General features: G+C 27.4%; 1 protein-coding gene across 3 annotated transcripts; it reads right to left on the reverse strand.

Moving 5' to 3' along the window:
• Positions 1 to 367: 367 nt before the first annotated feature.
• Positions 368 to 22,402, reverse strand: LOC135931240 (alpha-N-acetylgalactosaminidase-like). Of its 3 annotated transcripts, none has more exons than XM_065468216.1 (9): positions 22,347 to 22,402; positions 22,183 to 22,293; positions 12,228 to 12,435; positions 11,834 to 12,011; positions 6,135 to 6,229; positions 4,439 to 4,600; positions 3,580 to 3,780; positions 3,268 to 3,490; positions 371 to 728 (listed from the first exon to the last, which is right to left on the reverse strand). In XM_065468216.1, the coding sequence occupies exons 2-9, from the start codon at positions 22,260 to 22,262 to the stop codon at positions 622 to 624; spliced, it is 1,254 nt and encodes a 417-aa protein (XP_065324288.1). In that variant the 5' UTR covers positions 22,263 to 22,293; positions 22,347 to 22,402; the 3' UTR covers positions 371 to 621. The 3 variants fall into 3 exon arrangements, with proteins under 3 accessions (XP_065324286.1, XP_065324288.1, XP_065324289.1); XM_065468217.1 differs by having other exon boundaries at positions 22,183 to 22,312; positions 22,357 to 22,375; XM_065468214.1 differs by having other exon boundaries at positions 368 to 728; positions 22,183 to 22,396.
• Positions 22,403 to 24,007: the final 1,605 nt, after the last annotated feature.

Consider the following 24,007-nt stretch of genomic DNA (forward strand, 5'->3'; position numbering starts at 1 on the left):
AATTACAAAATACACAATAGAATTAAGGAAAAAGAACTATCTGAAATTCATGGAAACTTTACACATGCTGGGTTAAATCAAATTTAAATTTTTTTTAAAAAATCTTCCTCTACAAAATGATTTAAAAGAGAATCCAAATTTCCATGAATTCCATATCCCAAAAAGACATTATATATAATTTATTTATAAAGATAGTGTCAAAAAATATTAGCTTGATATAATCACTTATACTGTTTATTTATTTACTATATAAATATTTAAAAAATGTATAAAACAAAAATAAAGTAATATAAAAATACAATATTATATATGGTATGTAATTAAAACGTAATAAACGGAATAGTAAAAAATAAAATTATATTTGAGCAGCTATATTAAATATAAATAATAATTAATTGTGTGCTTTGAAATTTAATTTATTGTTAAAAAAGTGAGATAGTATAACAAATATAGAACTAAATGAGGGTTTATTTAGGATAAACAAATTTAAATCAACTTAATATTTGTAATAAGCAATGATTAAACTATTTACATAAAAATATATCTAATTTAAATTACTTATGTTAAATGTATTAAATGCAATAATAATAATACTGTATATCAAAAGTATTAATTCTTTTGTTAATTGTTGAATGGATTAACCTGCAAAAACACGACGCCTGGCTTTGAGATTTTTAGCATTTTGTGGTTATTAGGCTGCATAACCCATTTGTCTTTCCCCGTAATATCTAAATTATAAATAAATAACATAAATAGCAGAAAAAAAATTTGTATCTAAATAACCATTCAAACTATGGCGTAAGCCACTGAAGCGTGATATTAAAAACAAATCTTCTGCCTCGTGAGACCTAAGCTTTGATCAACAAAATCAACTAACTTATAGGCTCACTCGGCTAATTCTCTAGTAGTTTTATTTTTTTAAATTTCGTAATAATATAGTTAATAAATAAAAAAAGCATTTTAAACGTGATTTGATATTCAGTGATAAATTTAATTCAAAAAAATGATATTGTCAAGTGATAATCTTTTAAAAAGTAATAGCTAAAAAAATATATAGCATATATAGACCCGGTCGCAAATGCAAAAAAAATAAAAGGTATTGTAAAAAATATTCCAAAAAAGAAACAGTCAATTTTTTGATGAGCCTACCCAATGCAATAAATCGATATAAAGGATTCTGATAATTATTTAAGTGTTCAGATTAAAGATTTTATCCCTATATTAATAATCTTCATTTAAACAAATCCAGTGCATAAATTAATGCATAAAAATATTTTTATTACTAATAGAAGAATGCCCTTTTAGCAAAATCTTTGAAAATGTATTTAAAAACAGATAAAAATGGTATTAAATTTAAAATGTGTTTTTCGAGTAAATATATATTAAGGCCGTTCCGATCTATAAATATAACTAATACCGATGCGATATTTATTGATTTTTATTTACCATTGATCTTTAAAACAATGTCATACATATAAATCAATATTTTCTTTTTTTTTAAAAAGGTCAACTAACTTTCAAGCATGAATGAGGATATTTTATTGTTATTATTTTAAAGTTAATCATCTTATTTAAAATGTTTGTGGCTGAATGTAATTTTGTTAAAAAGTTTGAGCCAATTTTAAAAAAAGGACTAAATCAACATTTTAGTCGAAATATACAACGATTTGACCAATAAATGTCCAGAGCTTTCTGTCATCTTCCGAACTTGGGTTAATTACTTTTGGCTAAAATCTTGAGTTAGCTGTTTTCACGGCATGTGACTCGTTAGATATTATTTAAATTATTTTCTTGTTGCAGATAATGTAACAAAAAAAATACAGCCTCAATTTTAGCTACCCTGTCTTTTAAAATGATTTAATTTTTTAAATATTACAAAAAAAATTGATTTTGGTTTCATTTTATTAATTGGTTATTATTGAAATTATGTATAAAATAGAAATATATTATATAATTTCATATTATAAAACCATAAAATAACCAAAAACAATAAAAAATACCGAACCATATCGGTTTCTTAAAAAAACCCGATCCATAGGCGTGATGAGGGGGGGGGGCAAGAGAAAATTCCCCACCTTCGGAGTTCTCGTGAATGTAATTTTAAGTTAATAAAAATTTTACCCTTACACACCCCCATCTCCCCCAAAATTGTATACAATATATTACTATATATAATAATTTGAAAGAAAAATAAGTAAAAGTTAATAATTTTTTTTTAAAATAATGACAATAATTTATAATTTACAGGAAAAAAAGCATTTTTACTAAAAAAAGTGACAAGCCAAAATTATTTTCATAAATATATGGTGGAAAAAAGTAACCTAATAGAAAAATCCTGATTACACCTAAGGCACCGATGTTTTTTAAAAGTGCTAAATATCGGCCCCGATTTATTAATAATAACGGCGTAGCGCAAATATATGTCGTATTGGGATATATGATTCATGGGAATTTGAAATCTCTCTATTTTAAATCATTTATGGCAGGGTGATTTTTCTAACGATAGTCTTTCGTAATTTACATATCATCTTAGCTTCATTGTTAGTTCTCCCATGGATTACCTTTATCTCTTTTGTTTGTGCGCAAGTTATATTCAATATTGGCCTCATATAGCTTATGTGTTATGTCATTATCTACCATTAGCCCTTAATCTACATATCATCACTCTCTCTTTCTCCCTTGTCTTCCATTTTTTCTTTATTTTCATCTATCTTTTAAAATATATTTTATATTCGAAATTATATAACCCTTTTTTATGATTTCTATTAGTTACTGTTACCGCAAATCGGAATTTTTTTTTGTTAATAAACATTTCTGTATACCTCCGAATATTTCATCATCTTTAAATTGACATCATCTCTACATAATCTACTAAGTTCGTTATTATATTGTTATATTCGAGCTAAAAAATGGCCCTCAGTAAATGATTCAAAATTAAAGATTACGAATCCCCAAGGATTCCATATCCCAAAACGATGTATATATAGTTTTTATAATATGTCTTTGTATGAAATCGGTCTAGTTACTTTTAAAATGTTTCGTCGACACAGCCCTGATGATGTTATGCATTCTAACACTCATAATTAATATCAAAAATACAGTTTAGGTGTTCATATGTCATATCCTGCTTTTCCTAAATTCACATCTGATTCTAATTGTTAAAATTAAAAGTCATTTTTATTAAATTAATAAAAGGGCAAAATTTATATTTTTCTCAATGAAATCTCAAATTCGGCCAATGATGGTAAATTGGCCGAGAAAAATTACCGTAGACATTGTAGAACACGTAACCAGATTCGTTGTTCAGCCCTAAAAGAATGGGCTGAAGATCGAAATTATGCATTTTAGGTATCAAGCCATCGCCATTTTCGCTCGGACCAGTTATTATATCGTTATTCACAGCGAATTCGTCCTGAAATGGGTAAAGCAATGCTAAAGCGTAAGAACCTCGGGGCAATATGGGTCGAATCCAAACTTGGACCAAATTTTTCTGTGATTTTAAAATTATAAAAAAACTTACAAGGAGTTATTGCGAAATATATATATTTGGGTGGAATTAACAAAAAACAAATTAATAACCTGAAAAAGTAATCTGCCCTGCTTACCGAGAGGATCCTGATTTATGGCGATTAGTCGTTTATTGAGTAATATTTCGTGTTTTATCCGGTGAGGAATGCGAGTTAAATCGTTCGACATTATGAGAGGAGCGGCAAGAATGGCCCATATAGCCATGTGTGCTTTGCTTTGCTCAAAAGAAAGACCGGGGGCTCCAACCATCACCTTTTTATATGTTGTGTGAAGAGGTTAATTGGAACCAGAACCCTTTCTTATAAAATTTATAGGGAAAATTGGTTCTACCAAAAGTGCAAGTAATTTAATTATTTGATTCTTTTGTTTTTATTTGATTTGGAACCAGAAACAGATGCTGAAACCCTCAAAAGCGCGTCTAAAAAACAGGAAATAATCCCACTTTTCATAATTTTAGGAACAAAATCAGGTTCCAATTAATGTTATTAATACATGTATATTATCGGCAATGCGTTATTTTTTCAACTCTAAATCTTTTTTGAGATTTTTTAAAATTTAAAAATCTGATTTTACCGAAAAGTATTCTATCATGTTTGGAATATCTACCCTCTAAATTTCGAGGATTTTGCCATCAATTTTATTAGTTTTTTCAAAGAATTTTTAAATATAAATTATAAATGAATGACTCAAAGATTAACGGTAAAAGCGTCTACAATTCATAGTTGGAATATATTTCTAATCAGATTTTTAAATATAAGCACTCAAGTTGAAAAATAGCATATTGCGGTTAACATATACATATTTTTAAATAGATTAAAAAATTTATTCGATTTATAATAAGCAAAAAATTTAATTTATGTTTTTAAAAACTTACCCCGTTCATATCTAATAAAAAAATATTTAATGTTACTTGATCCGGATCATTCCAGGCGCCAGGAGATGCGCTCGATATCAACGATTCTTGTTTATAGGCGTAGTAGGATATTATGTCTTTGATTAAATTCCAATCATCTCTTATATCCCAATAATTTCTCCACAAGTTGCAATGCTTGGCGATGTATCTGTAATTTGGCTAAAGATACGTATTTTTAAAAATAAAAATTAAGCATCCTTTATTTTGTAACTGAGAGTCGGGGGGGGGGGCAACTATGGGTATAATAAATACTCATTTTAAAAAATCGAATAAATTAAAATTAATTAAATAACAAGAGAACCTTTAAATATTGAATTTGGAAATAAAAAAATAACAAAATTTTATACAAATTGATTAGTTCGCAATAAATCCATTTTGGATGACATTGAAAATAGCATCGTCGCCAGATATTAAAAAATAGAATATAAATTATGATGATGTTAATAATTATCAATCAATTATTATTTTTTCTATTATACTAGTTCTTTATTCGATTTCTAATTTCAAAAAAAAAATAGTCCTAAACAGTGATACCGATCAAACGGTTTCCTTAGGTACTTTATCATAATGTCGCTAACCACCAAACTTAACTTTGGTCCAACGGTCAAGCTTTTAGACTACATTTGACTTGACTAAGCTCAGTCTCAGCTTAAAGAGTGAGAGTTGGCCAAAGTTAGGAGATTTAAAAACGTAACCCAATTGTGGAACCTAAGAAATCCCGTAGCCACTGGGAATGGGATTTATCATGACATTTAGCTATGACTAAGAAAAAGATATCCGAAATGCCAGTGTCCACTCAGAGAAACCTAGATTTTGCAATATATCCAAATTAGTGATGCAAAATAGCTCCAATTTGTGTCGATTTTTAAAAACGACTAATTCAGTATTTTATATAGAAAAATATTAAGCAAGCCTGAAAATCTTTCCCAAAAATGGCACAAAGGTTTGGACAGCTATTAGCGTCATTTCAATGCTTAGGCAATATTATTCTGGCTAAAAAATTGAGATGGTCGTTTTAAAAAATTGGCTCAAATGAAGCGATTTTCCATCAAAAATCCGAATAATTTTTTTTTAATATTATGAATGTGATCACGTTAGTAATTGGTAATAAATCACCTCACCAATATTATAACCCTCGTTTATTTTGCCTGTACATTTAAAATTAAAAATTGCAATTTATATTTTTCCATAATGTTTCTGAATAAAATCAAAATATTATTGGAAAAATTTCGGTTTTTTTTCTCGAAATTTTCCTTAGATTACCTCCGTGTTAAACTATACTTTCATATTTTGTATTTCGAGAGATAATTAGATACGAAAATGAAATAGAAATTTAATAACAATATATATCGTCACTTGAGAATTAGGTAATTCCATATCCATTTTATGTCAAAAATGACTTCTTTTTTTTACATAAATCAATTTTTTATAATTATAATATACTATTTACACAAAAAAAATCCGAAAAATATTTATAAAATAAGTTAAATTATAGACAATATAATGTAACAGGATCCTTGAAAACAATAGTTAATTTTAAAAAATTGCACTCTTCTGTAAAATTAAAGTGAGATGGAATAATCCAATTCTCAGGGGACGATATTAAAAGATATTTCGTTTCAATAAAGGATGAATAATCATTATTTCCTTACATATGATGCGATTATAAGTTATAAAGAGTTTGATTTTAAACCTCGATACCGATGTATCTTTGGTAATAAGGCCAACTGCACGAATATATCATGGCTCTATTGGTCTTGTTTAAGAAGTATCCGAACATAGGATAACCTTTAAAAGAAAAAAAATATATATCATGTCAGGAGAAGAAAAAAACTAATAAGAAAAATTTAGGTTTTACCTACCTAATATATTTATCATTAGAAAAATAAACTAGCACCAAAAAATTTTCGCGTTTCTCTTTCAATTAAATTAACCCATCCCCTACTCCCCCCCCCCCTCTCAAAAAAATGTTTCCCTTGTTTTTATTAAGAGTTTTTGGAACGTTTCGGAAAGTTGTAGTCCTAGCTCGACTAAATTATTTACGAATTGTAATAATTTTATTAAGTATAAGTGTCCAAGTCGCATAAATAATATCAGTAACAAATTTTTAAAATAAATTTTTGAAATCAAGTTATTCGTATAGTGTAATATTTTAAATGAACATGTATTAGTTATGGACATTATGATTATTTAGTTTATTAATATTCGTGACTAATATAGTCGAGCTTAAGATAGGTATTTTTGATCAATCAGCAAAGTGTATATCTGTCTTCTAAATTTAGTGGTTTAATTCTGTTTTTTTAATACACTGAGCAGTCAAATTATAATATTTTTAAACATCTAGGATATTTTTTCGCACACGAACTTAACTATAAAAACTAAAAGACAAATAATTTTGGGTTAAAACTTCCAGCAGGATGTTGCGTAAGTCTGCAGTCGAAATTTGGTATAAACTTCTAAAGAAACTAGAAAAGGCATAAATCAAGAATTTAGCCAATAATATAATATCTTAGAAGTTTTGATATATCCACAAAATAGAGCCAAGCAATTCTCCCATCTTTTGGTTAAATTTTTTGGTTAAAGTCTTGATTAGACATATTTTTTAAAAAAATTGACTAAACAGCAATAATAACATGAAAAATCGTATTTTATAAAATATTAAATTTCTTATAAAACGGTAGAAATCAGTTAAAATTTGATCTTAAAATATTTGCTTTTATAATCTTAATCACATAAATGGTATGATAAATGGAATGGTACTGGTGTTGTTAAACGGCCTGATTATGCCGATTCTTAAAAGCGAAGTCAAAATTAAAGCCAAAATAATATTGCCTAACCCCCGAGATAAATATCTAAATCTTTTCTGCCATCTATGATGCAATCTCCAAGCGTGGGTAATATTTTTTTGGCTAAAATCCTGAGTTAGCCGTTTTTATAAAATCAGAAATATGGTACATAGATTTTTGAAAAAATGATCAATTAAATCGAGGGCTGTGCCGATATTAAAAATCGGATCGGAGCCGATATTTTTAAAAACCAATATTTTTATTGTTTTACCATGACTTTTCTGATTTTCATTTTATTCCAATAATTATTTCTACCAATGGGTCCCTAGGCCCCCTAGGCTATAATTTTTTAAGATTATTGGTAAAAAAAATTTCAAAAATCTATAGTGATGATGGATCCTCTTTTAAAATGTTACAATCAACTCAAATCGCCGTGTTCTGGGGCAATATCTTAGTTTCCTCGGATCTCAATGAGAGGCTTTTGCTCCCGCTCTTTTATGATTTTTTTTAAAATTGTTTACATAATTTTTTTTACATGTTATTTTAGTATAGTTTCAGTGATCCAAACTAACACGAATATCGGCTCGGTTCAGGTTCGGATAAAAATAACGGTTCAAGGTTGTTCGGTTCGTAAAAAATAAAAATATCAGTTCTTCGAACCTCTAAAACCCGGTTTGAACACTTTTGTATTCATACATTCAAATTCTATAAGGGAAGAATTTTTTTTTTATTTCATCAAAATAAAAAACACATACATAAAATAAATATCAATGATTAATTTTAATATGAACAATATTTCATTTTATTTAATTAAAATTTTTTTATTAAGTCGCACAATTAATATATTTTCATGATTCGTCTCACTCAAATTACATCTATAAGGAGATAGTATAAATTTAACTGTTGAAAAATATCTTTCCACGCTAACTTGGGTAGCCGGCACTGCCAGTATGATATCAGACAATTTACATAATTCTGGGTATAGATTACTCTGATTTCTCCAATAGTCTAAAATATTCATATTTTAACCTAGGTTCTTTAGAAAAATTAACTAAAATATTTCTACTATTCTCCGATTTTTGTAACAGGTAATGTTTGTTACCATCTTTTTTTAAAGAAGACTATCTACTAAATCCTCTTCAGATGAAGATACATTAACCGGCGTTGATTCACTTCCACTAAAATACTCCCCTCTTATAACAAAGTATAATTCCATGTTATACTATATTTTAATAATATGCTTTCTAGCCTTGGTTTTTTCTTTTTCAGTCAGAAGCATTTGATATCTATATAATAAAAATTAAAAATATCATTAAAAAAATCATATTATTTTTTATGAATAGATAGAAAAATATAAAGTAAAATAAAATTATTAATTAAATTTATATAAGATATAATATAATATTTTTAAAACATACCTTAAATCTAGATATAGGCATGACAAAAAGGCATTGTTGTTTAAAAGTTGCTTCTCTCGAAAATTCATAACATCTATTATTGAGCCAGCAAAGGGTGAAGGAAAAATAGAAATTTCTTTAGCTTTTAGCCAAATGCCATAAAAATCCCCTAGTTAGATCAAGTTGTAAATTCTTGGTAGCTATTTTAATTGGTTTTAGGATATTTATCAACCCTATAATTACTTCCCACTCCAAAGCTGTAAAATAAAGTTCACTGAATACTGAAAATTTCTCAAACATATCCTTTAATTCATTCAATCTCTCTATCATGCCATAGGTTGATAGCCATCTGTGACATTCCAATATAGATCTTTTTAAGTTTAATTTATTTTGGTATGATTGATATCGATTTTGTTAGTTTCTTGCAGGAAGTACGAGCTAGGCTGATTTCAAAGTGGTGACGGATCCGTTTTTTACATCCGTTCCGTCAAAAGTCAATCTCATTAAAAATGATATATATGTTCAAAGTGCGTCCGTTCCGATACATTCAGTCTTAAAAACGGATCCGGCAAATTTTGAAGTCAAAACATTTTGACTTTTTGATACGGCAAATTTTATAGAGCATCATAACATTATTTATAATTTTTTAAAAATGAAAATCAATATATATATATCATTTTTAATGAGATTGACTTTTGACGGAACGGATGTAAAAAAAACGGATCCGCCTCCAGAATGCAGCCTTAATTATAATATTAATTAACTGAGCAATTTTTTATTGCATGATCTACCACAAGTTGTAAGGTATGAGAAGCACATTTTATATTATAATTGTTAGCTTTGGTAAGACTCTACACTGGTTTCTAAACCAGGGGCCAACATTTGGTTAGATTGGAAAATAATTGTATATTGAGAATCATTAAGATTGATTGTTAATTCATCAGGTATATATTGTGAAACTAATAGAAACATTATTTAAAATATCTATATTTTGTATTTTTTTTCCTCATCATTTTCAGACATTTGATCGTCATCATCACTATCCTCCATAAATAATTTTACTATCTTAATAAGATATGCCCCATTGTCAGTTGTTATAGTGTATATTTGTGATGATTTGATTTCATAATTATTTAATACTTCTTTTAAAAGGAGTTTTAAATTCTGCAGTGGGCCGTTCAAAAATTTCTTTCATTGCTAGTCTCAGAACAATTTTTACTTTCTGAATATTCTGAAGATTAATTAATCCCAATAATGGACCTGTCTAGACGAGTAACATAATCAATTTTTAAAGATAATAACTTACCATTTATTTCTTTGATTATATTTTGCCGAATACTTAAGGCTAATTCTGCAACATTAGATTGATTATTTTGAGAATTAACCTTAATATTACCCATGCCTTCTAATATAGGATCAATAATTTTTTTAAAACCGCTATCATTAATTTGAATGGTCTGCCATTATGTTTTACTGATATTGTTTGTTCTTTTAATGCTTCTTCTAGTCTGTTGGCTTGATGACATCTTAAACTTTTTTATTTTATTAGGCTTTTGTTGTAATATTTTGTTAATTTTATCGAATTCTAGAGGGTGGTTTCTTTTTATGTGACGCTCAAGATTTGCACCATGATGGCCTTTCACTTATATTTGACAATATATTACATTTTGATGTGACATTTATCCCATAAGGTCTTAAATCCAGATTAATTTTTACCATACTATATATAAATAATTAATATATTGGATTTAATTTTTCTATAGGCATTATAATTTATAAGCTTAAAATATTTAAAAAATGTTGAAAGATGGCAATATACTAAAGTTTATAAAAATTATGACTGACTCTTATCAATCAAATGTGATTGATATTTAAAACATTTCGAATATAATTAAAAATTTTGCAATATACTAGTAATAACTTACACATTATTTTATAAGCATAAAATCATGAGGCTCGAACCGGTTCAGAGGCATTTTAGCGGTTCGGTGCAGGTTCGGCTAGAATTTTTTAGTGGTTTAGGTTTGGTTTAGTTTCGATAAAAAAATACCGGTTTTTAGCGATTTAATGGTTTGATTTGGATTTTTGAATATAATATATATAATTACATAATATTTTTTATTAATATTAATAACAAAATAAAAGTCACCAAATAATTTAAGTAATTTATTTGTAATGTTTAAAAAAAGTCGAATTATTTTTAAAAGATAGAGTAGCTAAAAATATGATGTTATATTATCTGTATCATTAAAATGATTTACAAACATTTAACAAGTAATATTCAAAATAGTGTTCTTAAATAACTATATCTAGTGGATCATTAAAAACGTCTAGCTCAAGATTTTGGCCAAATTAAATGACCCATTAGAAATTTTGCACAAAAAGGGTAGGTTTGGTCATTTATTGGTGAAATTTCAAGAGACAAATGATATTTTGGCTAAAATTTTGATTTAATCATTTTTAAAAATCGGCTAAAGTGGCTTAGCAACACTACTCAACCAAACATGCCCACATTTTAAGTGAGATGTTTAACTTTTGCAGAATTTAAAAAAAAAACTTAATCATTCATGAAAGTTAGTTAGTTTGTTTTTAAAATAGAAAATATTGATATTTTATGACATTTGTTCAAAGATAGATGGTAAATAAAAATTAACATAAATATCGGATATCATCAGATTAAGTATAGAATTCATGATAATTTTGTGTGGGCGTATAATTTTTTATACAAATTCCCTTTTACAAATTATTATTTTTATATATAATAAACTAGTTTGAGTATATTAAATATTTATTTTTCATAATTTTATCCCGTTTCGCGAATGTTACAAAAATAACTTTTATAGTGCGTTCAAATTGCGCAATATTGACATTGCATTTATTTGCAAATGATAAATTTCAAATGATATCGTTCACATCGGTGCGGTTCCATCGTTGCGTCAAATATCAAAAAATCGTAAACGTTCGATTTGCAAACATTACTATTCTAGTTCCATAATTTCCCTCTCAAGTTCCTAGGTCTCTGATTTCAATTTTAATCATCTTTAAAAATAATATTAATTACGACGAAATGTTGAATTTATTATAAGCGTGAAAATAGGGCGCGAAATCTTCCTCTAAGCAAATTCTAGATATAAAAATCATATATAAGAGTCATTCCATTTATTTTAATTTTTTTTCTTCAAAAAACGAATTCCTCTTTTATTGCTAACCTACATCCATATCTTCGGGTTGAGCAAAACAACCGTCCATTTTAACGTAATCCACCCCCCATTGAGCAAAAGTGTAGGCGTCGGCTTCTAAATTATTGATGGATCCAGGGTTATAACCCGTACAACTCCTATTACCGAAATCTGCGTATATCCCTAATTTCATCCCCTTTTTGTGAGCCTTTTATAAAAGATGAGAGTAATAGCATACTCAAGTTTAATATTTCACAGAAGCATATAAAAGGTATCTGATATAGCCTCTATTTTCTAGTCATTTTAAACCTAAATTAATTCTTATTAATCGAAATTTTATGTCATCATATAATAATACATATTTTTTTGGGGTATATCGTTACATGATCTAAAAAAATGAATATGCAGATAATCATGAACTTACATAATCGGTCAAATATTTAATGCCACTAGGAAAACGTTTACGATCAGCCACTAACGAATAATAAAAATTTGTGGAGTCCTTAGAATCTATATAAACCTTTTCCCTATCGAACTCAGCCCAGCAATCGTCTATTATCACGTATTCGTATCCGGCATCTTTATAGCCTTCGTCGACCAATATATCGATAGTCATTTTAATAAGATTTTCACTAATGTAAAAAAATATTCGTAAATTCAATAAATAATATAATATAAAATACTATTTTATGTTTATAAATGTCAAAATTTTTGAGACTTTCTCTGTCTTAGACTCGGTGGCGTAGAAGGGATAGGAAATAGGGAAGTGGGGATTGCACCATGCAATTTTTTTAAAAATGCATCCCCATAAGGATATTTGGGAAAATGTAGACTGATTTGGGAACCAATAGTAAAAACCCAATATTAACAAAATATTGTATTGGTATTGGGTTTAAAATATTGGTATTGGTTTAAACAATATTTTCTATTTCTTGTATTGGTATTGCTATTGGTTTATATTGGTAACTATTGGTTTATATTGGTATTGGTTTAAAATTCAAATTACTAATTAAAAGAATAGATATAGTGATTTTAAAACCCTTAATTTCTAATTTTAAATAAACATGGGAAAAAAAATCATGATACCATAAAATCAGGGCTAAGAGCCAACTCTCAAAATTTTACTGAATTCAAATTCTTTTTTTAAACTAGGAATTTATTAGGTGATGTGAGTGAATATAAAAAATTTTGATTTAATCAGGTATTTTTTGTATCAACAATAATAAACGTATTGATTTTGAACCATTTTATTTATCACAAAGAACATAGCAAAATAAGTAAACTAAAAATGATAACTGTCTATTTATACAAAATATAATGCAAAAGAATGATATAATTTTAATATAAGAAGAGGAAATAATTTTATGTATTTAAGAAGAATCTTGCATGTGCATCCAACTTTTTAGGCACAGGCAAGCTTGTATAGTATGCTCATCTAGTGAACAACCTTGGTCTGTTATAACATACCGTCCTTCTGAAAAAGCCCTTTCAGAGCTAGATGAGGTGGCCGGAATTGCTAGATAATCTCTGGCAATTTTTGATAATACTGGATATCTATTTTTATTTAATTTCCACCAATCTAATGGATTTGTATCATTGGAAATTGTGGCTTCATCTACGTATTTACTTATTTCTAAGTTGTTATTATTATGAGGTTTCACCTGATAAATTTTGTCATAAAAGGATAATTTTTTGTTATTTTGTGCTTCATTTGTAAGTTCCGCTGAATTGTTATTATTTATTTTATAAATATTGTATTCATTAGTAAGATATTCAATAAGAGTTTCCATATTATTATGCTTTAATAAATGACTTGATAGTTTAAATCTTGGGCCAATCATTGTTAAGAGGTGTTTATTATTATTATAGTATTTATTAAGTTTTGTTAAGGCAGCTAAAGAAGCTGTCTTTAAAATAGCATTAGGATTATTATTATAACTCTCCACATGCTCAAAAATACTATAAAGGATTAATTGTTGAAATTGTTGGAGTATTAGCACATGAGGCCATCTCTGTAGCAAAATTAAATGGTTCCAGAAATTCTCGGTATATTTCTATATTATTCCAGGCTAAGGCACTAATATAATTTTCTTGATTGGTATTTTTGTAAATGATTGGTATATGTTGTCAAATAGGGTTTGAGCAATATTGTTCTTTCAAGCATTTGGTATGTTGAATTCCAACGTGTTGGTATATCCAAAATTGGGTGAGGAAATTTTAAGTGTGGATTTTTTTAAAGATATATTTTTTCGAGTTTATTAAATTTAGATATAGAAAGTTTAAAAATTTTTTAAAAATTTTTTATTTTTTTTAAAGTTGTATTTAAGGGTTCCAATGCAGCCATGACAGCCAAATGTATAATATGGCAAAAGCATTTGCACACATTATCAAAATTTTTGTTTTAAAATTTTTAGAAATGCTAAATTATTACTTGCATTGTCTAATGTAATGCAAAAAAAATCAATTTCAAATTTTACTTTTAATACAGAATTAAAAATATTAATAGAATTATGTGCTGATTTAAAAGGAATAAAATCTAATAAATGATTATTTAATTTAAAATCATTATCAATATAATGAATTGTTATGCCCATAAAGGGTATTTTATTTGGAGGACCAAATGTCCATTGCTAAATTTAGATGTAATGTTAGAAAGTACAGATTTTAAATTGATAAAAGAACTATGATAATGTTTCATAATTTCTATTTTTAGTATTTTTCTAGAAACTAATGTTAGTGAAGGGTTAAAATATGCTATTAAATTTTTAAAAGTGATATCCTCAACTATTGAAAAGGCTAAATTATTTTGAATGAAGAAGTTTATAATTAAATTATTTAAATTAGCTTTATTATTTATATTATTAAGTAAAAATGATTTTGCTTAATTTTATTACTGCCAATATTTATTTGCTCACATTTCTTATATAATGTTGGGTGGATGGATTTAAGATGTGTCCATAATCCTGAGGTTCCAAAATTGGGAAGTGATATTTTTTTTTACATTTATTACAAATTGCTTTTTTTTATTATCACAAGTAGTATAAAATTCCCAGATTTTTGCTGAATTTCGTCTTTTATTAGATATTGATAATTCTTGTTCCTTTTCGCTATTATTATTAGTACCAACAGCATCTATATTTATTAACTCTATTTGGTCTTCATTTATTATAATATCCTAAATAAATAGATATAATTGATAGATATCATGTAAAAAATTTACTTCCATAATAAAAATAAACTATAATTATAAATAACAGAAATATTGATATCACAGTAGTATTTGGAAGAAATAACAGATGTAATCAGTTTTTGCAATGAAAGTAAAAAAAATACCACGATATAATTATCCACGATAAACCCAAATAATTATGTTATTTTTAATATTGGTATTGGTATTGGTTAAAATTGTATTTAAACAATATATCAAAACCAATATAGTTAGGTAATTGGTATTGGTTGTAAAAGCAATACCAATATTTAAATATATATTGGTTTATATTGGTATTGGTATTGTAAACCAATATTATATTGGTATTGGTCCCACCCCTACTAATAACTTAAAGGCGCTAATTTTACCTTGAGGGTAAAGTATAAAGGCGTGTATCTAGTGTTGCTAGAAAGTTCGATTTGAGTCCGATTAAAAATATTAAGCAAGCCTGACAATTTGCTCATAGATGGCATAAAGGTTTGGACATCTATTAATGAAATTTAGAGGCTTAGGTAATATCTCTCTGGCTAAAATATTTAGTTGGCCCTTTTTATAAATCGACTCAAATCGAGCCATTTAATAACACTACTTATATATCACTATTTTCATGTTTTAATATTAGTCTGCTATTATTGTAAATTTATATATATTTTATTCTTTCATTCATTTATCAAGTTGGTCTACGCCCCGTCCTGAAATGAAAGCACGTTGGTCTAAGTCCTGTACTGAAATGAAAGCACGTTGGTCTAAGCCCTGTACTGAAATGAAAGAACGTGAATTTGGATGTCGGTTTTTTATTAGCAAGAAAGGAGACAAGGCCTTATTACCCAAAATATCAGGGGTGGTATTCATTTTATTGATTGATTACGTGACGTTATCCAACTCCTAAGAATCAAAAATTCCAAATCCTCGGATTTGCTAAAGATTTAAGAGATCCAAAAATATTTCTATCTAAAAATTCTCAGCGAAAATGAGGTTTAGTAATGTCACAACTCCAAGAGATTTGAGAGAATAATTATGAAAAATAGACATTCATGCCACCAGTCATATCATATCCAAATAAAATTAATCGCTCGAAAAGTATAATTTTATTAGTAACGCAATAGAAAGATCTATTTTATTGATTTTAAAAGGTACCTTTAATATTAAAAAATTCTTTATATAATTCCCATTTTTAAGGCTTCTTTTTTTGGCATATTAGCAAAAGCAAAAACTAAATGTGCGAAAGAACACCAGTCATGGGATTAGTTTAAATAGATGGTGATAATTTTTACTCATATGAAAGCAGATTTGAGCATGAGTACTCAAATATGAAGAATTTTACGATACGTATTCCAGATAAATCTTTAAATCTGACTGTCTGAACTCTCAAAATCCTCAAAATGGGTTATGTTGAGGAGTTGTATGGCGGGAAAGTCTAGGAAATATGTGTTTTGCTGAAGAAATGTGAATTAACTCAAATATGAGAAAGAAAGAGCGAATAGTTAGTTCCCGTTTCCGCAAATGGATTTTTTTAAAGACAATGCGTCATGTCACACATTTTTATGACCAAGAATTTTTTTAAACTCTAGTTTTACTGGATGGGAGACTACATTACCTTGTATTCATAGGTAGCACGAATTCATGGCGAAATATGCTAAATATGCTGTATTTTTGTTTACATCGCTGCGAATTCGAGGTAACTGTGAATGAGCCTCGATTTAAATCCAATAGAAAAAGTCTAGACTTTAGGCAAATATACATTTTATAAAATGCGTCTTTATGAATAGTATCATGTAATTGTGGTTTGCGAGTAAAACCTTGATTTGAACTATGTTTGACAGAATTATGGATGTCAATTACGTGCAAGGTGACGTAAGTATTAAAACTAAAAATAACAACTTATTTTAATTTTTAGAGTTAAAGAAATACATTTTAATTAAAATACTACTTAATGTATCCTCATAAGAGCCCAGCATTAGCCCGGCTCATGGACTGGGGGTAAGTTCGTCAATAAAATATAGGCCTGTCCCAGCCCTTGGCCATGCGTGATTGAATATTACAATTAAGCAAAATCTAAAAAAAGTCAGGAGTTGGGAAATATCTTAAGGTCCATTTTCATATCATATTTTGCAGAGTTGTTAAAAGATATTTCTCAAATGGATCTTGAATAGATACATCGTCTAAAATGAATCTGCTACAGATCATTTTTGTATCTAGAAATACATATAGTTTAATAACTATGATATTTTGTAATAACCGAATAAAACATCATTAAATTATCATAATTATTGCTAAATTTTGAAATATAGAATAAAATGAAAGTAATGAAGGAAGGAAGAAAGAAATAATAATTTTAAAAACATAAAAAGGTAAAAATTTTTATAAAATTTTTACAATGTGAAAAGTTAGGTCTTATAAAAAAAAAGAATCGTAGTTATAAGCGTAATTAGGGACAATGCATAAAACATGTTGAATGATAATATAGTAAAGAAAAAGTGGAGCAAATTTAAATATTTTAAAATTAATTCTTTTTCTCCATTAAAAAAGGATCCAAGTGCGGTTTGACAGAAAACAACTTAAAAAGATAGTATTTAAGCATATTTAATTCGATGGTAATGAATTCTGTAAAATTTATGAAGAAATGAAAAAATTTACCAAAATGTTATAAATATCTGTCTCTAAAGATCTTTTTAAGATACTAATTTAGAACAAAAAATCGTTTTGTATTGTAGTAACAATCATCAAACATATCAAATTGTGTTAAACAGTGATGAGCAAACCTTACTTTAATGATTAAATACCAAATCAAACCAGGGTTGGGTATTTGACCGTTTAAATACGATTCGATTAACCGATATTTAACTGGTCAAATTCAATTAAATGATTTTATGACAGTATTCACTTAATTAGGTATATGTATTAACAAATACACAAAATAAATGCATATATTAAATTTTAATATTTCGATTCATTCTAGAAATATTGTTAAATCTTGACTTTCTGTGACAGCGTCGTTTTCTGGTTCAACTGAATAGTCGTTTTCTGGTTCAACTTAATATTCTTTTAATCGTAAGTTATGATAAGCGCTAACTAATTTTTCCCATAGTCATGGTTTTCACACAATTCTTTGAATGAATATTAAGCAAAAGGGCTAATTACTTTCGGAAGAATAAGTTGAACCTGGAACGGATAATAAGGTATTTGATATTTCCATTAAAGGGCAAGGTGGAAATGGTTTCTTATACCAGCTTGATGCCAGATCTAATCAATGGTTATAAATTCTACGACATTCCCCGTATTTTGTTTATCAAAAATACCGCGTTTACAGTTAAAAGTTATTATATCGCCTAAGATGGTTTGATTATCCACTTTGTAGAATTCCTAGTTCTTTTATTATAATGAGCTTCTACGATTCATTTTTCGTGAGATGTCTTGATATTGTGTATCTAATAAATAGACAGCATTATGAACACTTGTATTTAGATCCAAATATATTTATAAATTTTTTCCCTTCTAAGTGAGAAAATATTCATTCTTCTTGGCTTGATTGAATAATATGTTGTTCTAAAGATAACATCTCATTCTTTACTTGGGTAGAGTGCATTTGGCCTTAGTGTTTGCAGTGATCCGGTCCGGCCCAGTTTGGTCTCATCTGACTATTGGGTCCGACTAAATGGTCCGATCTAACAACACGGTCCAATGGTATGGTCCAACCGAAGGCAAATTAAAAATGATAAAAGTTTACTATGAATTACTTTTTAGTTGATGTACATGTTCATGAACACATAAAATATGATTATTAATGCCTAACACTTTATAATATCTCATCATTGTTTACTTTTTAATTCTTCCGTTTCATTCATTCGTCAAGTAATTTAATTTATTAGAAATGGAAATCATAGAAGTTGATAATATTATTGAATCACCACCCTCAGCCAAATAATAACTATTGATTTAGAAAATAGCAGAGTTGTTAAAAGATACTTTTTAAATGGATCTAGATACAGATACCACATTTTTATATCTAGATACAGGATCTAGAAACTTGTATCTAGATCCTTTAACAACTCTGGAAAATAGTGATAGTAGTGCAAATAAAAAAAATCGATCAAATTCAAATTTGGAAATATGTTAAAGAATTATATAAATTTTTTGAAGGATAATTCGGGGAAAACATGTAAAATATGTCTCCAGATATTCTTCAAATACAAATAAATTATCCATATATATCAAATTAAAGTTCAAAATTTAAAATAAATGAATAAAAATATCATCAAATAAATCTACTTATAATGGTTAAGGCTGTGAAAAATAAAAACCCAAGATTAACGAAATATTGTATTGGTATTGGATGGGTAAAAAATGGAATAATTTTTGATTTTTTAGAAGATAATTATAATATTTATTTATAAATCAGTAATATTTTATAACCAAATATCTATCACATTAAAAAACAAACTAATTAAATATGTTAATCAAATTGATTTAAATTATATTCAATAAATTTGTATTGGTTTAATCTTTTTGTATAAATAATATAATAAAAAATGATCTGATGATATAAATAAAATATTAGTAATTTAACACATCTCATTTTTAATAAATTTCATGCAGAATAAAACTTTTATAGGTTATCAAAAAAAACCTTTTTTAGACGGGACCGGACTGGACCGACGGTCCCACGGTCTGGTCTCACTTGACTTAACGGTCCATCGGATTAGTCTCATTTTCGAAAAAAAGACCGGACGAAACCGGACCGTTGCAAACACTATTTGGCCCCTTGTATTCTCAACAAAAAGATAGCTAGCTGTTTAAAAAACTATAATTTTTTTTATCCAAAATTGTTTATCGTCTAAGATATGATCACTCATTTCTCTTGGGCATATCACAGTCTCTTCAAAGCGGACGCTTTTAAAGCTCTTTTGCAAATTTGTATTTGTTGCATGCATTTTATTGAAGAAGCTCACCTCGTTAATCGAATTTTATTTAATGTTGATGTTATGACATGATGATTTCTGTAGTGGGAAAATAATGCGCTTACTTTTAAAAAAATTTATTTTTATTAATGAATACATGTAAATTAAATAACTTCGTTAAAGATATAACATTTTAAAGTATTTGACCGGTCAAATATACTTTCAGTCAATTGACCAGTGCACCTTGAATCAAACGAAACGTTTAGTAAATAATATTTTCGCCTTGCATATAAAATAAAATCTCCAATCTGAGTGGTGGAGATCATAAAATATTTGTTAATAATATTACATAAATAATCCTAATCAACAAGAAAGATTTCCTCTTTTGTCCTATACAAACAAAATTTCAAAATTAGTTTAAAAAAGAAAAAGCTGAAAAATTATTTTATCTTTTAAAATATTTTAATGACAAAATTTTATATTGTCAATGTTGACATTTACATTTAAAAAGAAATATTAATTATATAACTATTTGGGTATGGTTAATTTATGTTACCAATATTAGATTAAATTGATAAAAAAAAGGCCACTAAACAATTTTCACTTGTTAAACTAAAATAAAAATAATATAGGTTTAGTATAATGTCAGGTGATTAATAGGTAATGCATTTTAATAATTATCAAATTTGATATCAAGTCATTATTGTTTCCTAACACCCTGCTTCTATAAGCGATTTTAATTTGGACTGCAAGCTCAAGTGGGCCTAGATCTAAAGAAAATTTTTTATGAGGCCGTGGGCAAGCTCTGACCAAAAAAAATCGATTTTGCAGGTCTCTTATTATAATATTTAGGGTTGTTAAAAAGCCAGATTTGGGTCGATTTTTAAAAACAACCTGATTAAGATTCTATCTAAAATAATATTCTGTAAGCCTGGAGATTTTGCTCATAGATGACTGAAATGTTTGGATCTCTATATGCCAAATCTCAAGACTTACATAATATTATTTTGGTTAAAATTTTAATCAGGTCATTTTTAAAAATCAACCAGAATCAGGCTTCTTAACAACCCTCATATATTGATAAATATTAATAAATACTGAACATTTTTTAAAAGTTTATTATATTATATAAATGTTAAATAATTTATATTATTCTGATTAATTTTCTTTCAAAAATTATTTGCAGAAAAAATAGTCTGGGAATTTTAATGGCTTAAAAAAAATTTAATGATCATTTTTTTTTGTCTACTGCTTAGTTAAATAAAGCTATAGCTTAACTGTTTTCATCAATAACTGTGTACAAAGTGACAATGATATTAACAAATGATCATAGAGAACCATCATTTGAGAAAGGTATATCAAAAATACCCCAGTTGTTTTAGGTAAAAATTTTAATTTCTTTGCAGGGATGGTATTTGACATCTAAATATTATTCAAAATGTTAAATAAAATAGACACACAATATTTAGTATTAAAATATGAGCTTATAATTTAACCATATTAATTCAATCCCATAAGTTATGTTAAGTAACACAGGATGATTTTTATATTTAAGTAATGTTGTTGAAAACCTTGATTTAGTTAATTTTAAAAAAATGATTACTTAACCCTCTATATTTTGCCGGAAGAATTTCGATTTATCCATTTTTAAAAAATATGCTAAATCAAAGTTTTTGACAACACTATTTATGGGTATAGAGGACAATCATTTAAATTGTATCAAAAACAACCAATCAAATTCTAAGTTGGGAATTTGAACTTGTAAGATTTGAAAATTTAGAGTCCATTGGTATAGAAACTTGCACCAATAAGTTTTCCTTTCATAGTGCTATCTAAGACTATATCTTAAACTTTATATACCAATTTATCTAAACTTATGCATATAATGGTGTAAAAATAAAGCATTTATCCGTAAAAAAAAATGAGTAGTACAAGACCTATTTGATTAACTGGTATAAAAAATATCCTTTTTTCAAAATATAGTGCACAAAAGAGAATTCCTGGAAGCTAATTTTATTTAGCTACAAAAATCTTATATAGCATGTGAAATCAAATTTAAAAAATGTCATAAAAAAGTCTACTATTATTATAGATTAAAGGAGAATCATGTTATTTGCTGGCCCAGATGGAAAATAAATTCTGTGGCTCTTTAAATCCCCCCCCCCCCTAATCTATTTAAGCTCTAGGCAAAGAAAATTAAAATCTAAAGCATCTAATATGTAGCATAGCGAATATTTAAATCTAACTAAGTCAAGAATTAAAAAATGATATACTTTATGCATTTTTGATCTTTGTTGGAGTTATCACGACATGATATGTTGCACATAAAATAGCCCCAAGACATCCAACCCATTGGAGGGGTTAATGCCAGCCCATTATTTAGGCTATAAATATGGTTGAAAACTAAATATAATATTAGAAATAGTTCAATCAATACCCAATAAAACATTTTTATATTTATGCAAACATGTGTAAAAAATGGTTATATATGCATATATCAAATGTCAATCATTCAATTCTTTTAAATATCTACTTCTTACATAGGCATAGCCATGAGAGAGGAAAAGAATCCCCCCTTGCCTGTTCTCGTAAATATCATTTTAAAATAATTTTTTAGATCTCTTACACTCCCATTTGCCCTCCCCCAAGGATGTAATCAGTATAAACGGTATGAGCAGAGCACGATAAACGAAGCAGCGTAAATTTGGGAATCTTGCTTATATCTTTTAGAGAATTATTAAATTAGAAATTGATATTAATTGATAAAGGAAAACACATCTATTTAAATTGAACTCTAAAAATGGACGAAATATCATTTTTGCTTTCCAATTCGCCCCCCCCCCCAATTTTATAATAAAGTGAGAATAAAATTAGGAGAAAAGATAATATTTCCTCTCTTTTTAGAATTTTTTTAAAAATTTTATTAAAATAGTTGTGTTTACTTCCCTCTTATCTATTAAAATTAATTCAAATTTACTTAAAGAACTTTCTTCTGAGATATAAGCGAGATTCCCATTTTTCGCTGTTTCTTTCTTCGCGAATTAGGAGAGGAACCGTATAAACAATGAATTGAAAGTAAAATAAATCAAGGTTAAATATTTTTTAAAAATAATGACTATAATACAAAATATTTTGAAAATAAACACTTTTATAATTTAAAAAGTGCAAAATCAATTATTCTTTAAAAAATGTACATATATGTACACATAAAGACCTCTAATAATATTTTTGTGGAAACAATCAACTTAATACCTCCCCCCCCCCTTATTATTTTGGCTACGCCTATGAGTTCTCAAGTATGTAGCATAAATTGTTAAAACAATCCCACAAAAATGGGAACTTAGTCATATAATATCGAACGAATTTTTACAGGTCATGTTGAAATCGTTTTATCTTATTTTTGTTTTGGTACTTATTTTATTTCTCTAAACTTTAATTTTTTTTTTTAATTTTCATCTTAGTATCTATTAACTTAAGCGAGATTTATAAATAAACGGAATTCATCTTTGTTTTAGGTAAAATTTTGATTGCTATTTTGAGAATTCTATTATATTTTCAATTCGATTTTTGTCAATGTTTTTATTTGAATATTCTACTGCAAGTCAGCGGTTTATTTTTCATGCCATTTAACTGTCTTTTCTATCATACTTTTTCTTTGGGGTAGATATGCATACAAAATAGAAAGTTAGAAAATTAACATCCAACGACCACTCATATTTGTCGTTAGAAAAATTACGAATGCAATTTGATTCTGACTGTAGCAGCCATGATCCCAACACCTATCTCTTCTTTAGTTCATTCTAGAACTCTCAAAAAGAAGAAATTTTTTATTAAAAAGAAAATTTTTTTAAATAAACGTTCTTTTATTTGCTTCCCCCACTCAGCGTCTACATGGCCGGGGAGTGTAGGAGACAAATGCCTCCAAAATATTTTGGCATTTTTGGGGGTAGGTATTGATTTTTGGGGGTTGATATTGATTTTTTGGGGGTAGGCATTAATTTTTTGGGGGTAGGTATTGATTTTTGGGGGGTAATTTTTGATTTGAATTATAATCTTTTTAAATCCATTAATTGATACAATTATGATGGTTATCGTTGA

The sequence above is a fragment of the Gordionus sp. m RMFG-2023 genome, chromosome 1 (genome assembly GCF_954871325.1).
Source record: "Gordionus sp. m RMFG-2023 chromosome 1, tfGorSpeb1-WG-v2, whole genome shotgun sequence".
NCBI classification, from domain to species: domain Eukaryota; kingdom Metazoa; phylum Nematomorpha; class Gordioida; order Chordodea; family Parachordodidae; genus Gordionus; species Gordionus sp. m RMFG-2023.